General features: G+C 57.0%; 1 protein-coding gene across 1 annotated transcript in view; it reads right to left on the bottom strand.

Annotated features, from left to right (window-relative positions):
• LOC127030051 (nck-associated protein 1-like) overlaps positions 1-25,049 on the bottom strand; it is a 76,563-nt gene that overhangs the window by 23,974 nt on the left and 27,540 nt on the right. Inside the window, 17 exon segments of the mRNA XM_050915960.1 lie at positions 425-507; positions 1,396-1,454; positions 2,702-2,920; positions 3,512-3,643; positions 4,756-4,895; positions 5,576-5,695; positions 6,100-6,232; positions 6,878-6,984; positions 8,334-8,392; positions 9,545-9,626; positions 9,847-9,979; positions 12,179-12,288; positions 15,101-15,197; positions 15,856-15,912; positions 17,128-17,284; positions 18,245-18,293; positions 18,726-18,863. Of these exon segments, the coding sequence (XP_050771917.1) occupies positions 425-507; positions 1,396-1,454; positions 2,702-2,920; positions 3,512-3,643; positions 4,756-4,895; positions 5,576-5,695; positions 6,100-6,232; positions 6,878-6,984; positions 8,334-8,392; positions 9,545-9,626; positions 9,847-9,979; positions 12,179-12,288; positions 15,101-15,197; positions 15,856-15,912; positions 17,128-17,284; positions 18,245-18,293; positions 18,726-18,863 (1,875 nt within the window).

Genomic DNA, 25,049 nt, shown 5'->3' with positions numbered 1-25,049 from the left:
GGAAAGGAGCAATGCAATGCTTGAGGCTCGACAAGCACCGCACAGGTGTTAGCCAACAAACCCTCCCCACTGACCCCAGAGAGGGGCTGGGGCCAGTTACTGTCCCTGCTTTCCAGAAGCCACCTGGGCAGAGCTGTCCAGAGACCTGTCCTCAGAGGGATGTGGGACACTCACCACCCCTGCCCAGCCACGTCCCCAGCATACATGGGGGGGTCAGTGACTCCCCTCCATCACAGCCCCATAATGCTCCAGGAAGAGTGTGAAAGGCCTGCCCCACACAGCTCCAATGCTGCCTCTCAGGCTGGTGCACAGTGGGGGCAGCCAGCTCCTGCACCCTGGCCTTGAATGACCCCCCCACAGACATGCTGGCCTAGGACTCACTCAGCTCCGCTCCCCCCACCCCCACCAATAGGCCAGCACCCACCTCACGAAGCCCACTCTGTGCCATGGAGCGGAAGCTCAGGATCTCCCCGATGATGGTCATTCTTTTCAGCACATGGTCAGCAGCTGGGGGAGAGACGGGGTGGGGGGTGAATCGCGAGGACACAAAGGAGAGAGGGCTGCAAAACAAATGGGGTACAATGTACCCTTGGGACTATGCCTGGGAATTAGCACCCCTCACCCCAAACCTGAACCCCCCTCCTGAGCCTCCAGCTCTGCCAGTACCCCTCACTCTAACCCTCAGCCCTCCCTCCTGAGCCCTCTCTGCCAGTGCCTTCACCCCAACCCTCATCCCCCTCCTGGGCCCCAGCTCTGCCAGTGCCCCTCACCCCAACCGTGAGTCCCCCAGCTCTGCCAGTGCCCCTCACCCCAACCGTGAGTCCCCCAGCTCTGCCAGTGTCCCTCACCCCAACCTTCAGGCCCCCTCCTGAGCCCCCAGCTCTGCCAGTGCCCCTCACCCCAACCTTCAGGCCCCCTCCTGAGCCCCCAGCTCTGCCAGTGCTCCTCACCCCAACCCTCAGCCCCCTCCCGAGCCCCCAGCTCTGCCAGTGCCCCTCACCCCAACCCTCAAACCCCTCCTGAGCCCCCAGCTCTGCCAGTGCCCCTCACCCCAACCGTGAGTCCCCCAGCTCTGCCAGTGCCCCTCACCCCAACCCTCACCGCCCTCCTGAGCCCCCAGCTCTGCCAGTGCCCCTCACCCCAACCCTCAGCCCCCCTCCCGAGCCCCCAGCTCTGCCAGGGCCCTTCACCCCAACCAGATCCGCATCTAATATTTCTGACCCACACAAGCAAAAACAAATAGCGCCGCCTCGCCCCGCCCCCCAAGCGTCGCCCAAGTCCCTGCCCCCCCAGCGCTGCGCAGCCGAACCAAAAAACCCCCAAACCAAACCCCGAGTGCCTCCCAGTCCCGAGGTGCTGCCCCAAGCACGTGCTTGATGGGCTGGTGTCTGGAGCCGGCCCTGGACAGCACAATGGCCCCAGTGCTGGCCTGGCGCAGCAGCATCTCCAGGTACCTGCATGGAGCCAAAAAGCCTCCACTTACAGCGGACAGCCAGGCCCAGCACTGTTCTCCCAGCCTGCTCCGAGTCTGCCCGGCCAGAGCCCGAACTCCCTTGTACCGGTGTGTGAGCACGGGATGGGATTGAGGGGCACTAGCAGAGATGTGTGGGGAGCTCAGAGCTGGGCTAGCAGGGGCTATGGGTCAGGACTGTGGGGCACTGGCGGAGCTGTGAGGGAGCCCAGGGCTGGGACAGCAGAGGGCTGTGGGTCGGGATTGAGGGGAACTGGCAGAGCTGGGGAGAGCCTAGAGCTAGGATAGCAGAGGGCTGTGGGCTGGGATTCAGGGGCCCAGGCAGAGCTGTAGGGAGCCCAGGGCTGGGCTAGCAGGGCTGCAGGTTGGGATTGAGAGGCACTGACAGAACTGGGAGGATGGGAGCCCAAGGCTGAGACAGCAGAGGGCTGTGGGTCAGGCTTGAGGGGCACTGTCAGAGCTGTGTGGGGAGCCCAGGACTGGGATAGCAGAGGCTGTGGGTCAGGATTGAGGGGTACTGGCTAAGGCAAGCTCTCACGTGGGCAGCCTGCCCCCTTGTTAGCTCTAGAAGTAGGTTTTTGTTCCTTCTTCTCCCCAGCCCTATTTGCCCAGAAAGTACAAGATCAAGGGGCCTGACTGTTTCTCCCATTGCTGTCCCCATGCTGGGCAGGGCCACCCATCGCTCTCCGAGCACCGGCTTTCCTGCCCCATGAAATCCCCCCAGGTGCACAGAACCACAGAAATATGGGGCTGGAAGGGACCACAAGAGGCCAGGCACAGAGGCAGGACATCTGGACCATCCTTGACAGGGATTTGTCCAACCAGTTCCTACAAACCTCCAGTGATGGGGATTCCACAACCCCCCTCGGAGCCTGCTCCAGAGCCCAGTGACCCCAGGAAGCTTTTCCCACTATCTAACCGAGATCTCCCTGGCTGCAAACAGCGGATTCCTTCGTGTCCCATCAATGCACATGGAGAACAAGTGGGCCTCGGCCTTCTTCGGAACAGCCCTGACCGTAGCTAAAGACTGGTGTCAAGTCCTGCCTTGGCCTTCTCTGTTCTACACTCGACATGCCCAAGACTTTCAACCTTTCCTCATAGGTCAGCTTTTCCCACTTCCCCCATCCCTCCAGGCATCTCCCAGGCTCTCCTGCCCCATGGCTCAGGGATACCCAGGGATCTCTCCTGTCCAGTGGCCCAGGCCAGGCTGCCACCAGCCCAGGCACCCACCAGTTGGTGTAGATGGTGGTGAGGGTCTGCTCCCTGCTTGAGTCCAGGGGTTGTGTCTGCTGAAGCAGGACATTGCGGATGATGCAGCTGGAGTCCACGCATGTGAAGTGCCTCAGCGACTGGATGAAGGCGAGGTAGGAGTGCAGGCCAGCCAGCACCTCAGAGGGCCACGCAATCTCCTGCGTAGCCTGGTTGTAGCTGGCCATCCACACAAAGGATCTGTAAGGGGATGGGGGGCTCAGAGGGGGTCCCACACAGACCTCCGAGTGGATCTGCTGAGCCCACAACCTTCCCGCTGAAAGCACTCAGCCCCACTCCCATGTTCCCTGCAAATGGGCATTTCCCAGCACAACTCAGCTCAGAAGTTGGCTGGGGCTTGTGGATGTAACAGTACCAATAGCCAACTCAGTCTCCCAGCCCGAGGGCCATGGACAGGGACACGCCACGTTCACCTCCCCACCCGCCCACCTGATGGCCATGGACAGGGACACGCCGCATCCCCCTCCCCACCCGCCCACCCGAGGGCCATGGACAGGGACACGCTGTGCCCCCCTCCCCACCCACCTGCCAGAGGGCCACTGACAGGGGCATTGCTGTGTCTGTCTCCCCACCTGCTCGAGGGCCATGGGCAGGGACTCACCACTCTGCCATTCCCACTCGCCCAAGGGTTGTGGGCAGGAACGCAACATGTCCTCCTCCCACCCATGGGTCATAGTCAGGGACCCGCCATGCTCCCATCCCCGTCTGCCTGAGGTTCACGGGCCTTGTGCAGGGACACGCCGCACCCAGCCAGCCACGGGGCCTATGGACCTATTGAGATGCGTTTCCACATGGCTGCTGAGATATTCGGCCGGTGTGACCGTGTGTTCGAACACGGTGAAGCTGGGGACGTGGTTGATGCTCAGGGAGAGCTCGCTCAGCACCTGGTGCAGCTTGTCCATGCTGGGGGCAGAGACGCCGGCACGGTCACCGCTCGCCGCAAATGGCTCTGGAGCCCGGGCCCCTCCCCCACACCTGTCAGCCCAATGCACACTAGCTCCCAGACCCGAAATGTGGTGGGATCATTCAAATGAATGGGAAAGCGGGCAGCACAGATGCCTGGGTTCACCCCACTTCTGCTCCGAGGGGCGACGGGCAGCCCGGACGCCTGGGTTCACCACCCCCTCCACTCTGAGGGGTGACGGGCAGCCCAGATACCTGGGTTCACCACCTCCTCCACTCCGAGGGGCAACAGGCAGCCCGGATGCTTGGGTTCACCACCCCCTCCGCTCCAAGGGGTAACAGGCAGCCCGGATGCCTGGGTTCACTCGACCTCCGCTCCGAGGGCTGACAGACAACCCAGATGCCTGGGTTCACCCCACCTCCGCTCCAAGGGGCAGTGGGCAGCCCAGATGCCTGGGTTCATGCTACCTCCGCTCCAAGGGGCAATGGACAGCCCGGATGCCTGGGTTCACCCTACATCCACTCCAAGGGGCAGTGGGCAGCCCTGATGCCTGGGTTCACGCTACCTCCACTCCAAGGGGCAATGGACAGCCTGGATGCCTGGGTTCACCCTACCTCCGCTCCAAGGGGCAATGGACAGCCCGGATGCCTGGGTTCACCCTACCTCCACTCCAAGGGGCAGTGGGCAGCCCGGATGCCTGGGTTCACCCTACCTCCGCTCCAAGGGGCAATGGGCAGCCCGGATGCCTGGGTTCACCCTACCTCTGCTCCAAGGGGCAATAGGCAGCCCGGATGCCTGGGTTCACCGACACCTCCACTCTGAGGGGCGACAGGCAGCCCGGATGTCTGGGTTCACCCCACCTCCGCTCTGAGGAGCAACGGGGCAGCTCTGAGGCTGGGGGTGCTTATGAAGGGCCAGGTGCCAGTATCGCTTCCCAGATCTGAGCCATCAGCCATTCTGGGGACCCAGAACCTTGTCCCCCCACTGCCCGGTTACCCCAGCCATCTGAAGCACAGGGGGAGGAGTCCTCTGAATGGGGAGAACCCCCAACCCCAAGGGATGGCAAAGCAGCTCTAATGTCCCTTGGGAGACCCCCATGTGGTGGGCTTACTTGCTCACCAGAATCCGGTCCTTCCTCTGGCTCTCAGCCCCTGGCTTGTCCCGCTTCGGCTCCCCCTTGTTGCGGGGCTGCTTCTGGGCCTTCTTGTTCTGGGCCTTGCTGATGGTGGAGGCGCAATGTTTGGGTAGCAGCTTCCCAGGAGACAGAGACAGGGGCTCTGAGCGAGGGAGGGGCTGGGAGCATGGAGGGCCAGGATTTGGCAGCCCCCCAGACGCACATAGGGTCCCCTTCCCCCACACCCCAGTCCTGGTGCAGGACACATCCCACCTGCCTGGCATCTGGCTCGTCTTGCCACGGAGCCACTGGCCACACTGATGCCCACCCCCACCGCCGCCAGTGCTCAACAAGCAGCAGTCACTGGCCATTTGTTCCCTGGCAATGCTACATGACTCCAACCACGGCCATCTCCATAGCCCCCAGCACCAAAGAGCCCCGCAGGGCTTTGCCAGCCTGGAGAGCAGCATGTGGAGGGCCGGCCACAAGCCTCAGTCAGCGCGCCCAGATGGTGAGCAATCCTGGTACATGCAACTGCTGCTGTGCACTTAGCTCTCACCTCAACAAGGTACCCCACCCAGGACCATGCCACACCCTGTGCCCCTCACCTGCCCAACAAACTCCCGGCTGGAAGCAAACCCACCCAGTGCCATGCCACGCCCCATAACCCCCTTGCTCACTGACATGCCCCCAGTCTGGCAGCTCCCCTGGTACCGCCCAGCCCCATGCCCATGCCCATTCCCCTCACCTGCTCGCAAAGGGGCCCACAGGCAGGCAGATCCCCCAACACCCCCCAGCACCGTGCCACACCCCTCACCTGCTCACTGAGTTTGCGCTGCTCGGCACATGTGTCCATGATGCAGTTGGCAGCCTGCTTGGCGATCTCTTCCAGGAAGCTGTTGCATAGACCCAGGCTGCAGCTCTTCAGGTGAGGATACTGCGGAGAGAGGCCAAAGACGGCTCATGGCTCTGCTCCCCCACCTGGCACCTTCCAGCCACAGATCCCAAACGCCAGCCACTGAGTTTCTTACCCCATGGAGGAGGCAACCCTGCCCCTCCCCCATGCGCTGTCCTGTGTCCTCCCCCTGCTCCTCACCCACACATCTCTATGCATGGCTGCCCACCCCTCCCCCCCCCGAGTTCTCCCCACATGGATCATCATGCATGCCCCCCGGCCCTCCCACGGGGGGGTTCTTCCCCTTTATATTGCCACCCGTGTCCCCATGTCCCCCCTAAATCCCAATGCATGTCCCCTGTACCTCCCCAATGCATCACCATGCATGCTCCCCAGGCTCTCCCCAGGCAGTGCCCCCCCTCATGCATTACCCCCCAGCTACGCACTTCCTCTGGACACATGGGGTGGGTGCAGTGGGCAAAGTGGCTGCAGACGAGCGGGAAGACAATGGTGAAGCGCAGCATGGCCGGCTCCTCCATGGTCAGAGCAAACAGCTTCTCGAAGGGGCGGATGTAGAAACTGTCGGGGTAGAAGGACACATCAGCACAGCTGGGGCAGGAAGAGTCTGTGTGTGCGCACACAGCTCTCCATGTAGGTGTGTGCATGTGATTCCATGTTTGTGTGTATGTGTGTGATTCTGTATACATGTGATTCTGTGTTTGTCTGCATGTGCGAGTCCATGTGCATGTGGTCCCATGTTTGTCTGTGTGTGCATGTGCTTTTCCATGTAGGTGTTTGCATGTGATTCTGCGTTTGTGATTCTGTATTTGTGCGTATGTGTGTGATTCCAGGTGTGTGTGATTCCGTGTCTGTGTGTATGTGCTTGATTCCATGTGTATGTGCTTCCATGTTTGTATGTGTGTGATTATGTGTTTGTGTGTGCGTGCATGTGATTCTATGTGAGCAGCACCACCCCAGCCCCTTCACATCGCTCAGAGGCCTGGATCCCACTGGCTGCTGTGCCCTCTGCAGCTGCATCTCAGTCCCTCATAGCCTGGATCAGAGCCAGGTTCTGGGGGGCGTGGGTCTGAATGGGCCAAGCACAGGGCCAGAAGCCAGGCCTTAGCAACACTGTTGGGCTAGCTGCACCGACTCTTCCTGCCCGCCATCTGACTGTCTAGTGCTCCCAGAGCGACCCCTGCCCAGAAAAGTCAGTGAACAGGCCTCACACCATGGCTCCGAGGGTAGTAGATCCTCTCCCGCACCAAATGGTGCGACGGGGAAACTGAGGCACTGATGGGGTTGAGGCGGGCCCAGCACTGGCCCCTGAGCTGATGTGGGTGTGGCGGGGGGTAGGGTTGCCAACTGTCTGCTCCAGGGGTCGGCAACCTTTCAGCAATGCTGTGCTGAGTCTTCATTTATTCACTCTAATTTAAGGTGTCGCGTGCCAGTCATACATTTTAACGTTTTTAGAAGGTCTCTTTCTATAAGTCTATAATATATAACTAAACTGTTGTTGTATGTAAAGTAAATAGAGTTTCAGAACGTTTAAGAAGCTTCATTTAAAATTAAATTAAAATGCAGAGCCCCCTGGACTGGTGGCCAGGACCCGGGCAGTGTCAGTGCCACTGAAAATCAGCTCGCGTGCCGCCTTCGGCACATGTGCCATAGGTTGCCTACCCCTGGTCTACTCGCACAAACCCAAATGCCTTTGCCCTGCCCCCTGTCCCACCCCTTCTCTGAGGCCCCGCCCCCATTCACTCCAGCCCCCTCCCTCCATCGCTCGCTCTCCCTCACCCTTCACCCTCACTCACTTTCACCGGGCTGGAGCAGGGGGTTGGGGTGTGGGAGTGGGTGTGGGCTCTGGGCTGGAGGGTGGGGTCGAGGGTTCAGAGTGTGGGCGGGGGCTCCAGGCTGAGCCTGGGGCAAGGGTTTGGGGTGCAGGAGGCATCTGGGCTCTTGGAGGGAGATTGGGTGGGGGGGGCTGGGGCAGGGGGTTGGGGTGCAGGAGAGGGTGTGGGGTACAGGCTCCGGCCGGGCAGCACTTACCTCATGTGGGTCCTGGAAGCGATGGTATGTCTGACAGCAGCTCCTAGGCTCAGGGATGGCCAGGTGGCTCTGCGCACTGCCACTGCCTGCAGACACCACTCCCACAGCTCCCATTGGCCACGGTTCCCTGTTCCCAGCCAATGGGAGCTACAGAGTTCCTGTTCAGGGCGGGGGCAGCGCGCAGAGACCCTCCTGGCCCGCATTCCAGGAGCGGCACGGAGCCAGGGTAGGTAAAGAGCCTGCCTTAGCTCCAGCGCACCACTGACCGGACTTTTAGCAGCCTAAAATCTCCCAGATTGGTTCAGTTGCCTCTGGGAGATGGAGCCTGATTCCGGGAGACTCTCAGCCAAACCGGGAGGATTGGCAACCCTAGCTGGGGGCTGGGCTGGGTGCGGGAGGTCAGGGGTTGCCGGTTGCAGCCTGTCAGGGGGCTGAGCAGGGAAGGGGAGGGCTTGCTGGTTCTGGCTTGGCAGGGATCTGGCCAGGGAGGGGCTGTTGGTGCAGGCCTGGCAGTAGGTTGAGCAGGGGAATTTTTGCTGGTGTGGGCCTGGCAGGGGGCTGGGTGGGGTGTGTGCACCCTGGCAGATGCCCAGCCCCTAATGGAGATGCAAACATCTGGTGAGGGAGTTACCTGCAGCCGGAACCAATCCAGGCGAAGCCCTGAGAAGTCGAACTTCTCCTTTTTGTCCACTGCAGGAAAGAGAAGCAGCTTTAGAGAGGCGACAGCAGCCCCATGAGCGGGGGCTCTCCCCTCTGAGCTAGGGTTGCCAATCCTCCAGGATTGTAGTCTCCAAGAATTAAAGATTAATCTTTAATTAAAGATTATGTAATGTGATGACATCTCCAGGAATGCATCCAATCCAAATTGGCAACTCTACTTTCTGTGTTCCTGCCCCCCAGCGGCAGGGGCAGAGACAGGGCCTTGGAGGGGGTGGTGAACCCAGCCATCCGGGCTGCCCACTTTCCCACTCATTTGAATGATCCACTCGATGTGCAGCGCCAGTGGCAGTCAAAAAAGCTAACAGAATGTTGAGAATCATTAAGAAAGAGGTAGATAATAAAACATAAAATATCATATTGCCTCTATATAAATCCATGGTACACCCACATCTTGAACACTGCATTCAGATGTGGTCACCCCATCTCAAAAAAGATATATTGGAATTGGAAAGAGTACAGAAAAGGGCAACAAAAATGTTTAGGGGTATGGAACAGCTTCCATATGAAGAGAGATTAATAAGACTGGGACTTTTCAGCTCGGAAAAGAGACGACTAAGGGGGGATATGATAGAGGTGTATAAAATCATGACTGGTGTGGAGAAAGTAAATAAGGATGTGTTATTTACTCCTTCTCATGACACAAGAACTAGGGGTCACCGAATGAAATTAATAGGGAGCAGGTTAAAACAAACAAAAGGAAGTATTTCTTCACACAACACAGTCAACCTGTGGAACTACTTGCCAGAGGATGTTGTGAAGGCCAAGACTATAACAGGGTTCAAAAAAGAACTGGATACGTTCATGGAGGACAGCTCCATCAATGGCTATTAGACAGGAGGGACAGGGATGGTGTCCCTAGCCTCTATATGTCAGAACCTCGGAATGGGCAAGAGGGGATGGATCACTTGGTGATTACCTGTTCTGTACATTCTCTCTGGTGCACCTGGCATTGGCCACTGTCGGAAGACAGGATACTGGGCTACATGGACTTTTGGTCTGATCCAGTATGACCGTTCTTATGTTCTTATGTTCTGGGCTGGAGCTATGGCCTGGCGCCTGCACACCCTATGGAGGGACCTGCTGCTCCGGGTGCAGCAGGGAGCCGTGGGGGCACCTGCGTACCTTGTTTCAAGGTGAGAGATGACAGGGTGCTGACGAAGGATGACATGATGATGGACTCCTCCTCAGGGCAGACGGTCAGATTCTGAAAGAGATGGGCACAGCTTAGGGGGGCTTCTCGCAAGCAGCAGGCGGGCGCATTCTGGGGTGTGGAAAGCCCATGGCGATGGCAGCGTTCCTGCCCAGAGATGGGGCTGGCTAGTGCAGGGCTCCCAAGCCCCAGGGAATTTTCCCCTCCCAGGGTTGCATGTCTCACTGTTGGGGTCCTGGTTGCATGGATTTCAGAGCCCTTCCCCTCGGCATACCTGGATGATATCGCTGAGCAGCAGGGCGTCAAAGCGAGCCAGGTACTGGACGTGGTGGCGCTGGATCACTGGGCCATGCCTGTGCACCCGGGTATGCAGCTGCTCCGTGAGGAATAGCAGCTCAGCGATGTGATTGCAGGGGCGACAAGGGGCTGGGTCAGGCTCCTCTGAGGGAGGCAGTGCTGCACCCGGGCTCCTGCTGCCAGAGTCACTGGGGAACCAATCCCACAACCCTCCCCACATATCGCCGCACCTGGGGGCGGGCAGGGCTGGATCCGAATCTGACAGCTCCAGCTGGAAACAGGGTACCCAGGGCAGCCCCGTGCCCACCACAGTGCCATGGGACTCCTGCTACCCCCCCACGCAGGTGTCCAGAGAAGTGCTGACCAACCCACCGGCCAAGCGTTCCCCTCTAGATTCCACGCCCAGAAGGGACCCCTCTGACCCCTGAGTCTGAGCTCCTGAGTACCGCAGGCCACAGGACTTCCCCAAATACATTCCTGTTCGAACTCGAGCAGACCTTTTCGAAACTGCCAGCGGTGGAGAACCCCCCGCACTCCTGGGTAACCTGCTCCAGTGATTTCATTATTTCCAGCCTGAATGTGTCTAGCTCAGGGGTCAGCAACCTTCCAGTAGTGCTGTGCCGAGTCTTCATTTATTTATTCTAATTTAAGGTGTTGCGTGCCAGTCAGACATTTTAACATTTTTAGAAGGTCTCTTTCTGTAAGTCTATAATATATAACTAAACTATTGTTGTATGTAAAGTAAATAAGGTTTTTAAAATGATTAAAAAGCTTCATTTAAAATTAAATTAAAATGCAGAGCCCCCCAGACTGGTGGCCAGGGCAGTGTGAACGCCACTGAAAATCAGCTCGCGGGCCGTCTTCAGCGACCAGCCGCTGGAGCACGTCAGACGTTTGTCTGCTAGACTGAGGAGCCTAAATGCACCCTTTTCCATTTCCCCGGTGGCAGGTACTAGGGACTGTGATCCAGTTGCCCTTTGACCTGCTCTGTGTGAAGATAATCCATGGAGAACCTGCAGTGTTTCACCAGAGTATTTTCCAATGCTACAGGGAGCTGCTTTAGCTCTCCTGGCAGCAGTCTGGCCTGCAGTGCTGGGGCTGCCGACTCCCCAACCCCCAGGGCAGGATCCACAGCGTCTCCTCTTCCCCGCAGGTGTCATTTCCCATCTCCCCTTGCTTGCTCTTGGCCCACATCCTCTCAGGCCACGCCAGCCAGAGCGGGTGCCACTTGGGCCTTGCAGCAGCCGCACCCCCTTTGCACACCTGTGCTGGGGTATGGGCCACGCACTTCTGGCTGAATTGGGCACAGGATTGTCACCAGGGCCACAAATTAATGCCATGTCACTTGGTTCAATTTCCTACCCCCAAACCAACGCCCCCATGCTCCGGGTCCTGAGCAGAAACCCCAACCTTCTCCTCTGCTCAGGGGGCCCATGCGTCCAGTGCACCCCACTCAGCATGGGGCCCACACAGCCTCCCATATCTTACAGTGAATAGTGTCTGTCTCCACCCCACAAGAGCCAGACCACCTCTAGTGCCTGTCCCCTTCAAGAACCAGGCCCCCCACAAGTGTCTACTCGCCACAGAGCCAGACCCACCAGGGGCCTGTCCCTCTCAAGAGTCAGAGATCCCGCTACACTGCCTCCCCTCCCCAGAGTCAGACCTGCCCAGCGCCTCCCCCTATCCACGCTGGACCCACAATGGGCCTACCCCCCAACACACACACGGAGCCAGCCCCCACCAATTCCGCCCCCCACCCCAGACCCAGACTCCCAGTGCCTATCCCGCACAGAGCCAGACCCACCATGGGCCTGTCCCCGTCAGGAGCCAGACACCGCCCCACACTGCCTCCCCTCCCCAGAGCCAGACCTGACCAGTGCCTCCCCCTCTCCGCGCCAGACCCCACAATGGGCCTAGCCCCACACACGGAGCCAGCCCCCACCAATTCCCCCCCACACAGAACCAGACCCTCCCAGTGCCTGGCCCCGCCCACAGAGCCAGACCCCCCCCCAGTGCCGGTCCCTCCCCCAAGCAGAGCCAGGCTCCCTCAGGGTCCTCCAGCCCCAATAGCCAGACCCACCCAGGGACTGGCCTGCCCCTGACAGACCCACCTCGGCCTGTCACACCCAGAACCAGACCCACCTAGGGTCTGGCCCACCCCGAAGATCCAGACCACCCCAAAGCCTGTCCCCACCCCCCACTCCCCGACAACCAGACTTCACCTTGGACCATCACCCCTTGTCCAGGACACCTCAGGTCCCATCCCCCAAGTCCCACCCCGCCTCCTGCAAGCCTGGCCCTGCCCTGACCTGCCAGCGTAGTCCTCAGGGGTCTTGGTCTTGGTGACATGCTCAGCGTGACGCACCAGCCAGTTCACCTCGTCGCGGCACAAGGAGAGCGCCACGAAGACGCAGAGAGCCTGGCAGGGCGGAGATCGGTGGGGTCAGCTCCAGGCAGGGCTCACAGGCACCACCGCAAACCAGACAGCAAACAGGGGAGGGGCCATCAGAGCCAAATAACCTCCCTCACGGGCAGCCAGGGGCATGGGTCTTTCAGGGCTACCTGGAATGGGGGGAATCACTTCACAGGGGCAACTGAGAGGAAACAAACCTCACGGCATGGCCCCGCAACGCAGGCAGGCCCACATGTACCCTGGCGGGTAGATTACGTCTGTGTCTGACCATTTCCTCCCTATGGCACTGCAGAGGGACGAGGGGGGCTCTGCCAAGAGCTAAGAACTAGCTGATTGTCCTGCTATTCATAGACTCTAGGACTGGAAGGGACCTCGAGAGGTCATCGAGTCCAGTCCCCTGCCCTCATGGCAGGACCAAATATTGTCTAGACCATCCCTAATAGACATTTATCTAACCTACTCTTAAATATCTCCAGAGATGGAGATTCCACAACTTCCCTAGGCAATCTATTCCAGTGTTTAACTACCCTGACAGTTAGAAACTTTTTCCTAACGTCCAACCTAAATCTCCCTTGCTGCAGGTTAAGCCCATTGCTTCTTGTTCTATCATTGGAGGCTATGGTGAACAAGTTTTCTCCCTCCTCCTGATGACACCCTTTTAGATACCTGAAAACTGCTATCATGTCCCCCCTCAGTCTTCTCTTTCCCAAACTAAACAAACCCAATTCCTTCAGCCTTCCTTCATAGGTCATGTTCTCAAGACCTTTAATCATTCTCGTTGCTCTTCTCTGGACCCTCTCCAATTTCTCCACATCTTTCTTGAAATGCGGTGCCCAGAACTGGACACAATACTCCAGTTGAGGTCTGACCAGCGCAGAGTAAAGCGGAAGAATGACTTCTCATGTCTTGTTTACAACACACCCGTTATTGCCAGACTTTGGTATGGGAAATTATGTCTGAGCTGTGGGACACGTGGGCTATTAGGCTCAGAATCCAAGGAGGAGAAACCTGTCACAGGACCGGGGACAAGGGACAGCCTGGGGCTGAGCCTGTTGCCTCACTGCCCAGGGAAGATGCACCCTTGAGCCTACCCAAGACAGAGGAAGCCCAGGGGACATCTCGGCCGAGGGCCTGGGGCTCAGACACTGACTGGGACTGAACAAGAGACGAGAGGGAGCACAGCGGGAGATTGGCCAGCCGTCTGGAACTGCTGGAACCGGAGGAGCGTTGCATGGTCTGACCATCGGGTGAGACCCCTTGTCCCCCCAGACCTGGGACTGCAGGGCAGAGACCGGAGCACTCCCTGTCAGTGTGACCGGCAGGATGTGGGGCAGAGGGACACTGGACATAAAAACACATGGCACCCCAGTGACCATACATGTTCACACACATGCACACGCATGCACACAGACACGCTCACTCCCCTTCCCAATTCCTGCCCCCTCCAGCGCCGGCTTTAGGAAGTGCGGGGCCCAATTCGAACATTTTCGGAGGGGCCCTGGCAGGGATGACTTAAAAAAAAAGTGGAAAAAAAAAGCCTTTGAATTCTTTCATGTATTATTTACTTTCCATAACTATATGAATAATAAAATTATATATTATATACTTTGCATCATATATGCTGTTGTTTGGCTATTAATGACCGCCATTTCACATGTGTGGGTCCCCGCCACTCCCTGGGGGTGTGCACATGTGTGGTCCCAGCTGCTCCCTGCCCCCCTCATTGAAGCAGGTGTGCAGGGTTACTGCCCTGGAAACTGCAGGGCAGCAGTGGACATGGGCTGGCTGGAGGCAGGGCAGGGGCTGATTGGAGGAAGGGTCTGGCTGCAGGCAGGGCAAGGGGTGTGGGGCTGGTTGGAGACAGGGGTTGTAGGGCGTGCTGGCTTCAGGCAGGGCCACAGGGCGGTGCAGCAGGGGTTTGCAGGGCTGAAGACAGTGGAGTGTGAAACTGGCTGGCTTCAGGCAGTGGAGTGCAGCAGGAGTTCACTGGAGAAAGGGCAGAGGGTGCAGGCTGGGCAGGGTGTGCAGGGCTGGTGCGGGCAGCACTGTGTGTGGGGCTGGCTGGCTTTGGGTAGGGCTGCAGGGGTGCGTGGCAGGGGTTGGCTGGAGACAGGACAGGGGGTTTGGCAGGGTCTCGCTATGGGCACGGGGTGCAGAGCTGGCTGCAGGCAGGGGCGGCCGGACTGGTGTGGGCAGGTCAGGGGGTGCAGCAGAGGCAGCTGGAACCCCAGTCCTTTAAGTAGCCCCCAAACCCCCTTCTACCCAGCCCCGGACCTTCTAAATAGCCGCGAGAGCGCTGGGGAATGCATGGGGGAGGCGGGGCTCCGGCGGCTATTTAAAGTACCGGGATGGCAAAGGCAGCTGGAGCCCTGGGCCCTTTAAATAGCCCCCAGAGCCCCTTACTGCCCCAGGGCTCCGGGGGCTATTTAAAGGGCCCACAGCTCCAGCCGGGGTCGCGGGGCTTGCCACGCTCTGGCCGGAGCTCCAGCCGGAGCCGCCAGGCTTGCCGCACTCCAGCCAGAGCGCGGCAAGCCCCGAGGCCTCGCTCTCCCGGCTGGATCCCCGGCCGGAGCGCGGCAAGCCCCACCGCCCTGGCTGGAGCTCTAGCTGGGAGAGCGGGGCCGTGCCGCGCTCCAGCTGGCTCTTCGCTCAAAGGAGCGGGACCATGGAAGACCCCGGAGCAGACTGCAGCCGGGGATCGGGGTAAGTTTAAAAAAAAAATTAAAAAGGTGCCTAAGGCGCGGGGCCCCTCTTAGGCACGGGGCCCGATTCCCCAGAATAGGTCGAATTGGCCTAAAGACGGCCCTGGCCCCCTCACTTTGGGGCCCAGCAGCCCTGGCTGGTCGCTCAGCAGCGCCTCCAGCTCCTGCACTGCGTTGCGCAGGAAAGCCCGCTGGTTTCAGTGCAACTGGCCACTGTGCGGGAGGGGGGAGGTGATTGCGCTGGACACTGCACTGCCCACCCCCACCTCACTTCCATGCCCACCCCACAGCCCAGCTCAGCACCAGGGTGTCCAAGGCTGCTCATTCCATCATGGATGCGGCTACAGCAGGACCATGCAGGGGGGTTGGGTGGGGCAGCCACATCAGAGGAGTAATGAGGGTCAAATATCTCTCATCCCTGAAACCAGTGTGGGGCTGGGACAGCAAGGGCCATGGGTCGGGCTTGAGAAGCACTGTCAGATCTGGGAGGGAGCCCAGGACTGGGATAGCAGGGGCTGTGGGGCAGGACTGGGGGTACTGTCAGAGCTGGAAGGAAGCCCAGGGCTGGGATAGCAGGGGCTGCGGAGTGGGACTGGAAGCACTGGTAGGGCGGTGGCGGAGGAGCCCAGGGCTGGGATAGCAGGGACTATGGGGGAGGGGACTGGGGGCATGGGTAGGGCAGTGGGACAGGACTAGAGCAGCACGAGGTGCTGTGTGTTAGCAGAGGCGTGTTGGACGCCTGCCCTGCCCACACTGCAATGGGCACTGACCAGTGCCAAGTGGACCTCCCCACCGCAGGCACTAACCTCCATCCCCATGGATGACCCAGGACCCAAGTGTGGATGGTGCTCAAGGCCCAGGCACCCTTTACCTGTGCGTCACAGCATGCTCCTTGCACTCCTTGACATCGGCCACCCGCTTCCCATACCTGAGGAGGGGGCGAGAGTGAGTGCTGATCACCAGGGTAGCCCCCAGCCAGACCTGAGCCCCGGCAAAGCCCTAGCACAACCCCCAGTGCAGCCCCCTGAAGCAGAGCCCCTGGCACAGCCTCCAGCGCAGCTCAGCCTCCTACCATCCCCAACCCACCAGACTCCAGCACAGACTTTGCTGCATGTGACAAAGTGGGAATTTTCTGTAATAGTTTTGATGCCCGTACGTGCCTCAGTTTCCCCCAGACTGTGCACTGTTACCCTATGAAGGGCACAAGAGTTAAGTTTGCACTTGGGGCTGGCTAAGAGATGAGGCAAGGAGGGAGGGTTGCCTGGCTAGCTGACCCTGAAGCTCACTAAAAGTCTGGCTGAGGCTGACCCATCTCAATGGAAAGCCCAGTCACCAGGACAGTGACACCTCATGCCCAGGGCCAAGTGGGAGGAGCAGGCTCCCCTGGAGAGCAGGCCTGGGCGGAGGGGAGTGGGTGACTGAGTGTTGGCTGCTGGAAGGAACTCCCAGCCCCTGGGAGCTGAGGAAGGGAGGAAGTCAGAGAGGGAGACATGAGGCCTGAGAAAGGAGCTCCCTGGGGCCCCGGCCTGGCCAGGTCAGCCTGTGCTTTCCCCTTTGGGTCGCTCAGCTGAGGACTCCAGTACTGGGCTCCAGGGGACACAGCTGGGCTGGGGGAGATGGGGAAGGGGCGGCTCTGACGAGGGGACCCAGCAGCACCAGGAGGCTGGCTCAGGGAGCTGCTGAGCAGAGCTCCCAGGGTGGGGCAGGAGGGCTGGAGCCCCGAGCGTCAGTCTCAGGAGGCTGGGAGGTCCCATGGCTGCCCTGGAGGAAGTGAGACCACCTTGGGGTCCGGCACATTAAAGGGGTCCCTCCAAGGGCCTGTCCCAAAGCTGGGGTGTGGCACCGATCCTGGGAGCCGGGACACTGTACTAGTCACTTTGGGCGCTCCCTGCCCTTCCCCTGGGTCTGGTGGGGATCCCTCTCCAACCTTCACCAGCCACCCACCCACACCAGCTGCCCACTGCCTCCCTGCCACTGCCCTGCCCTCAGCAGCTTCGCTCCGTCTCCCTGCCAGACGCCCCCTGCCCCCACCACCTGCCTTCCACCCCTAACCTGCCTTGCCCCAGCAGCCACCCTCCATGCCCATGCCAGTCCCCACGCATGCCAGCACCCCCCACCTGCTGCCCCCCCAGCGCCCTGTTACCCTTTCAGACGGCCGAAGAACTCCTCGGTGACCCTGTGGAGTTGCAGGGCGTCGTCACGGATGAGGCTGATGTAGAGCGAGCCCTGCAGGCCCAGCTTCCACAGCTCCAGGCACTGCGGGTTCGAGCTCAGGCAGCCGTGGCACAGGAGGAAGCCAACTGCAGGGAGGAGCAGAGGGGAGGGGTCAGGGGCACAGCAGGGAGGTGAGGAACACAGGGGGTGGGGCGGCGGGGGGCAAGGGGCACAGGGGCATGGCAGGGATGCAGAATGTGGCAGGTCAGGAGAGGAGTTGGCAAGAGCGAGGGGCACCAGGGGCGAGGTGGCAGGAGCGAGGGGCAGAGGGGCTGGGGCGACAGGAGCGAGGGGCCCCTGGGTGGGGCATGGCAGGCATACAGTAGGTATCAGGGCGCAGGGAGGAGTCAGCAGGGGAGGGGCATAGGGGCTGGGGCAGCAGGGGTCAGGAGGCACAGGGGGTGGGGTTGTAGGTGCATGGCAGGGCACTGGGAGGAAGCGGCAGGGATGAGGGGCACTGAGTGTGGGGCGGCAGGGGGCGAGGGACCCTGGGATGCGGCATGTCAGGGATACAGTAGGTGGCAGGGCATGGGTGGCAGGGGTGAAGGGCACAAGGGTACAGGAGGGGAAGGGGCATAGTGAGTGGGATGTCAGGGGCACAAGGGGCACAGAGGAGCCGCCAACCCCAACTCCCCATCCTGCCCCCTCCCATCACCAGGGGGCGAGCAGGCACTGCCAGGCATCCAGAGGTCAGCAGACGCGGGTGCTGCTGTGCCAAAAGGGGCAGCGATCCCCAGCACCAAGGCCCCAGATTGGGGCTGCTAGTGTGAGGTAATGGCCAGGGCTGGGCAGGGCTCCGGGGCCGGGCTCCTGGCTGGGCTGGGCATTCTCTGGTCTCTGGTGCTTGTAACTTTCAGAGAGGTGGGACCTGCCTGAACCCCCAGGACCAGGCAGGTGACATGATGAGTGTTAACCCTTCCCTGCCAACTGCCTGCCCACCACACTGGGAGCCTCGTACTGTGAAGGGTGCATATGGGGATGGGTGGATGCCAGGTGGGGCATGGGCCCCCCCGAGGGCCCTTCCCACCAGGTGCAGGGTGACTTACTCAGTATCCAGCGCTCAATCACCTCCAGCGACAGGTACTCGCAGGCCGTCTGTGGAGAGAGGGGCCGTTCCTCAGCGTTGCTCTCCACGGCCCTTCCCAGCCACTCGCCAGTAGGAACGGACACGGGCAGAGCCGCTCTCCTGGCTCTTGACCCTCACTGCCCCCTTGGCCCTGTGAGCTGACCCAGCCCCCCAGTCTCCGTGGCCAAGCACTTGGGATCACCGGGTCCTACCTGAATGGCTGCACCAAGAGGCACCCTGGCATGGCGACTGCCCTCGCTCCCCACAGAGAGGGATCGGCCGTGAATGCTGGGAGTCCCTACACTTGTCCCTACACTGCTGGACAAGGGGTGGGGGTCTGTCCCAGCCCCCTGGGATCCCCTCAGCTGGGCGAGCCAGCTGCGGGCAGAGCCATCATACAGTGTCCTGCGGGCAACACCCCTTGAGCTCTGCACCCCCAGGCCCCGGAAGGCCAGACTCACGACATCCGAGCTGGCCGGGCTCAGCATGGTGGCCGAGTTGCTGATCAGGCTCAGGAGCTGGTCGCTGCGCCACTGCTTGGCTGACTGGTTCCTCCGGACAAAGAGGAAATGGAGAGACAGAAGTGCACTGGTCACGGCCTGGAAGGGGCAGGGGGCAGTTAGCAGAGGCAGCAGCAGCAATACAACAGCTACAGCTACAACTACACAACCTCCTAGAAGGAATGCTGGGGGCCAGAAATGGGCCCATAACCATGTGCTGCTCTCAGGTGAGGATAGCACCATAGGGGGCCTGGGGCCAGGCATAAAGCGTTATGTGGAGCTAGGTTTGGGGCTGAATGTCGGGCCAGACCTGCTGGGGCAGGTTCAGATCTCAGCTGCCCCTGGCTGCGAATCTGGAGCGAGCCAGGAGCTGTCCATACCACACTTCCGGTCTCACACACATTGCCCCACAAGCCGCGTCCAGCCCCTCACGTGCACTGTCAGCATAAGCACATATCCACACCAGGCCAGGCTGGCACAACTGCATGCCAGCTGTGCCTTCCTGAATTCCAGGTGGGCACAAGCCTGTCCAGATCTAAAGACCCCTCCCCAAATCTTACAGGAGGAGCCACTGAACCCAGGGTCCAACTGAGTGCAGGGGACAACTCATAGACTCATAGACTCATAGGTCAGAAGGGACCAATCTGATCATCTAGTCTGACCTCCTGCACAAGGCAGGCCACAGAACCCCACCCATCCAATTTTATACAACCCCTATCCCAGGACCGAGTTATTGAAATCCTCAAAAATGGTTTGAAGACCTCAAGCTGCAGAGACACCACCAGCAAGCGACCCGTGCCCCACGCTGCAGAGGAAGGCGAAAAACCTCCAGGGCACCTGCCAAACCGCCCTGGAGGAAAATTCCTTCCCGACCCCAAATATGGCGATCAGCTAAACCCTGAGCATGTAGGCAAGAGTCACCAGCCAGCACCCAAGAAGGAGTTCTCCGCAGCAACTCAGTACCCATCGCATGCAACATCTCCCCGCAGACCATTGAGCAGACCTGTCTGGTGGTAATTCAAGATCAATTGCCCAAATTAACGATCCTATCATAACATCCCCTCCATATACTTATCAAGCTTTGTCTTAAAGCCAGGAAAGTCTTTTGCCCCTACTACTTCCCTCGGAAGGCTATTCCAGAACTTCACTCCCCTAATGGTCAGAAACCTTCGTCTAATTTCAAGTCTAAACTTCCTAGTATCCAGTTTATACCCATTCGTCCTCGTGGCTACATTAGTACTAAACTTAAATAATTCCTCTCCCTCCCTAACGTTAACCCCCTTGATATATTTATATAGGGCGAGCATATCCCCCCTCAGCCTTCTTTTGGCCAGGCTAAACAAGCCAAGCTCTTTGAGTCTCCTTTCATAAGGCAGTTTTTCCATTCCTCGGATCATCCTCGTAGCCCGTCTCTGAATTTGTTCCAGTTTGAATTCATCCTTCTTGAACATGGGACACCAGAACTGCACACAGTATTCCAGATGGGGTCTCACCAACGCCGTATACAACGGTACTAACACCTCCTTATCCTTGCAGGAAATACCCCGCCTGATGCATCCCAAAATCGCATTTGCTTTTTTAACAGCCGTATCACATTGGCGACTCATAGTCATCCTGCTATCAACCAGTACCCCAAGGTCCTTCTCTTCCTCCGTCGCTTCCAACTGATGCGCCCCCAACGTATATCCAAAATTCTTATTATTAATTCCTAAATGCATGACCTTGCACTTTTCACTATTGTATTTCATCCTATTCCTATTACTCCAGTTTACAAGGTGGTTCAGATCTTCTTGAATAGTATCCCTGTCCTTCTCCGTGTTAGCAATACCCCCCAGCTTCGTGTCATCCGCAAACTTTATTAGCACATTCCCGCTCTTTGTGCCAAGGTCAGTAATAAAAAGGTTGAATAAGATCGGTCCCAAAACCGATCCTTGAGGGACTCCACTGGTGACCTCCTTCCAGTCCGACAGTTCACCTTTCAATACGACCCTCTGGAGTCTCCTCTTTAACCAGTTCCTTATCCACCTTACAACTTTCATATTCACTCCCAGCTTTTCCAATTTAACTAACAGCTCCCCGTGCGGAACCGTGTCGAACGCCTTACTGAAATCTAGGTAAATTATATCTACCGCGTTTCCTTTATCTAAGTAATCCGTCACCTTCTCAAAGAAGGAGATCAGATTGGTTTGGCACGATCTACCTTTAGTAAATCCGTGTTGCAATTCGTCCCAATTACCATTGACCTCTATGTCCTTAACTACTTTCTCCCTTAAAATTTTTTCCAAGACCTTACATACTACAGACGTCAAGCTAACAGGCCTATAATTACCCGGATCACTCTTTTTCCCTTTCTTAAAAATAGGAACTACATTAGCAATCCTCCAGTCATACGGCACAACACCCGAGGTTATCGATTGCTTAAAAATTCTCGCTAACGGGCTCGCAATTTCACGCGCCAGTTCCTTTAATATCCTCGGGTGGAGATTGTCCGGGCCCTCCGACTTTGACCCATCGAGCTGTTCAAGTACGGCCTCTACCTCAGTTGCAGTAATATCCACTTCCATATCCACATTCCCGTTTATCGTCCCTCCATCATCGCAAGGTTCCTCACTAGACTTATTAAAAACCGAGGCAAAGTACTTGTTTAGATGTTGGGCCATGCCTAGGTTATCCTTAACCTCCATTCCATCCTCAGTGTATAGCGGCCCCACTTCTTCTTTCTTTGTTTTCTTCTTATTTATGTGGCTGTAGAACCTTTTACTATTGGTTTTGATTCCCTTTGCAAGTTCCAGTTCAATGCGGCTTTTAGCCTTCCTCACTTTATCCCTACATGTTCTGACCTCAGCAAGGTAGCTTTCTTTACTGATCCTGCCTTCCTTCCACTCCCTGTAAGCTTTCTGCTTATGTCTAATCCCCTCTCTGAGTTGCTTGCTCATCCAGTTTGGCCTGCAACTCCTGCCCATGGTTCTTTTCCCCTTTCTCGGGATGCAGGCTTCCGACAGTCTCCGCAGCTGCGACTTAAAGTAATTCCAGGCCTCCTCCACATTTAAATCCACTAATTCCTCCATCCAATCCACTTCCCTAACTAATTTCCTTAACTCTTTAAAATTAGCCCTCGAGAAGTCAAAAACCCTAATCGCAGATCTACATTTGTTTATCCTTCCACCTAGTTTGAACTGAATCAACTCATGATCACTCGAACCAAGGTTGTCCCCTACCACCATTTCTTCTACGAGGTCCTCACTGCTCACCAACACCAAGTCTCAGGAAGAACAGAGTCGGGAGTCGGGGTCTGTGACATTCTATAGCAGGGGTTCTTAAACTGGGGATCAGAGCCCCTCAGGGGGGTGTGAGGTTATTACATGCGGGGTCACGAGCTGTCAGCCTCCGCCCCAAACTCCACTTTGCTTCCAGCATTTATAATGGTGTTAAATATATAAAAAGTGTTTTTCATTTATAAGGGGGGTGTCGCACTCAGATGCTTGCTATGTGAAAGGGATCACCAGTACAAAAGTTTGAGAACCGCTGTTCTATACCTTGGGGAAGCATCCTGTAACCCCCATATTCTTCATTTTCATATAATCGTACAAAGCATGCCTTGTAAGGTATCAGGGGAAAGGTTATGATCTGCTGAAAGTCATTTCTCTATCCATATATGTGTATCATTAATGCATATGAAGTTATGAGAAGTGTGTTGTATGGTGGTCACTAAAACATGCTGTAAGCTGGGGAATCAACCAGACATTAGCTCCCCAGAAGCAACAGCAAGGAAAGTAACCCACATCAGGGCAGGGTTTCAAACAACCCATCAACAACCATTGTCCAGCAAGGGAGCTACAATTCAGTGATTCACCTGCACAAGGCCACACCAGGGGAATTGCTCAACCTTGCCTGGAGACTCAGCAGTGCCCCCCAGACATGCCTGGACTTGTGGTCCCCAAACACATGGACTGAGGGTATAAAACAGACAGGATGGACAGACAGAGTAGACAGAGGTATAAAGCAGACATACTGGGCCTTTCTCCTTCACCCACCTACGCTGCAGGCATCAAGGACACTTGGAAGCCTCCAGCTGAGGGGACTGGCCCAGATTTCGAGGAGGAAATCTGTATACTATGGACTGCAATAGCCAGTGGAGTGAGAAAAACTGCTTAAGCTAGATGTTGCCCAGTCTAATAGGTCGAGAGTTTAGACTGTGTGCTTAAATTTATTTATCTTTTGGTAACTAACTGACTTTTTGCCAATCACTCAATATCACTTAAAAGCTACCTTTTACAGTCAATAAATATGTTTAATTGTTTATCTTTACCAGTGAGTTTGTCTGAAGTGTGGGGAAAATCTGCTCAGGTTTTGCAAAGGCTAGTGTATATCCACTTTCCATTAATGAAGCGGTGAACCAATTAATAAATCTGCATTGCTCATCTTGAGCAGTGCAAGATGGTATATTCCTGGGGTACAGTGCTGGGAGCTGTGGGGATTTGGCTCTGGTCCCTTTTTCGGTGTTGTTTGTGAGTGGCTCTGGGAGCATCCATGCAATCTAGCTGGGCGTGGGGCTCCACACGCTGTTGTGCTGAGTGATACCAGCACCTGGAGGGGTTTGCTGCTGGTCACTAACAAGGCATCGTGAGAGACAGCTCAGGCTGGAGAGAGTGAAGGGGGCACAGTGGTCCCACGATCCCAGACTGCACCCCGGGGATCTCATCACAGTGGCCAGCGAGCAGGGGGAAATACACAGCTTGTTGTACTGAGCAAGATTTGCACTTCATACACTGGTGTAAAGATTTTAAGTGAAGGCTTTAAGTGTGGTGGCTAAGGAGAGTCAGGAGGAGGCTACCAGTTTATTCTCTGTTTGCTTATTTTGGGCGAGGGAAGCAGAGATAGAAAAATCAGGAAAATGAGTGAAAGCAGTGAAGTGATTGTGAAAGAGCTTTTGAAGCTGCAGATTGCAGAAAAGGAGAGGGAGCACCAGAGACCTGAAAGAACTGGTGATAAAGGAGAGTGGGCGGAGAGAGAGAGAGAGAGCAAAAACACCAAGTGAACCTGCTAGAAAAGCAGAACCAGAACCCACCAGTCCCAGCAATTGCCATCACTCCAAAAATCCACAATTGGGACCATTTATGTCCTGCATACAATGAGGCAGACAATATTGCTGAATATCTGAACACTGTTGAAAAGCTGTGTGCAGTGCATGAGATCCCTGAGGCTAAGAGAGTTCCTGCCCTGATTGCAAAATTAACTGGTAAAGCTCTAAAGGTATTAAATGAAATGCCTATTGAGGATGCTTTTAGACTATTGTAAATTTAAAAACATGCTTTTGCGAAGGTTTCAGATTCCCCTGAAACATACAGCATTAAATTTAGGAATGTTGAGAGGGATACTGGTAGGAGTAATGGGGAATATGAGAACAAAATGAAAGATTTGATGGGAAAGTGGCTGAGGGGCAAAGGTGTTACAAGCTTTGAGGGAATGCGGGAGCTTGTTGCTCCAGAGCATTTCCTAGACACATGTAAGGCTGATGTAAAGCAGCGTCTATGGGACAAAGATGTAAAGTCTGTGGATGAGATGGCGTCTCTTGCTGATGCTTTTGAATGGACCCAGGTGTCTATTGAAAACAACCCACTGAAAGAGGTGTTTAAAGCTGGTGGGAAGGGAAGATCCCATTTTATCCCTAGCAAGAGGGAGGATGGCTGAGAGGCCGAGTACTCACCTCCCCAAAACCATTCCTCTAACCCTTGTCCCAAACATCCTGTAAAAGCAGGAGAGCCCAAAAGGTGCTATCAATGTAAGTCCAACCAGCATCTGAGGAATAAACGCCCTGTGCTAGGAGGAAGCAGGCAACCAACAGCTCATGTTAGTTCTGCCGTCCTCAACACAGAAACCCCCCAAGCAACTTGAACCTATCATATTGGTTTTGTGAGGTTAGCCTCTGCAGAACCAGATATGGAGCATGTTAAGATAATCGAAATTAATGGCAGGGAGTACTTGGGGCAGAGGGATACAGGGGCCCAGATCTCTCCGGTTAAGCAGAGTGTGGTTTCAAAGGCCAGTATGTTACCTGGCCAAATGGCAGAGATTGTGGGGTCCGTGAAAGCAGATTCCTTGTACCACGAGCTAAAACCCATGTGGTGTGAGAAGATTTGGAAAGTGTTTTGAGAGTGGGGGTAGTGGAACACCTCCTAGTCGACCTGCTTCTTGGTAATGATTTTTTCTGTGTACCTCAGATTGAGGTATTTAACCACAGCAAGAATGAGTTTTATGCTGGGATCCCCAAGGGAAAGGGTAAGG

The sequence above is a fragment of the Gopherus flavomarginatus genome, chromosome 10 (genome assembly GCF_025201925.1).
Source record: "Gopherus flavomarginatus isolate rGopFla2 chromosome 10, rGopFla2.mat.asm, whole genome shotgun sequence".
Lineage (NCBI taxonomy): Eukaryota > Metazoa > Chordata > Testudines > Testudinidae > Gopherus > Gopherus flavomarginatus.
The sequence above is the reverse complement of the archived record's forward strand: the minus strand, read 5'-3'. Positions and strand labels throughout refer to the sequence as shown.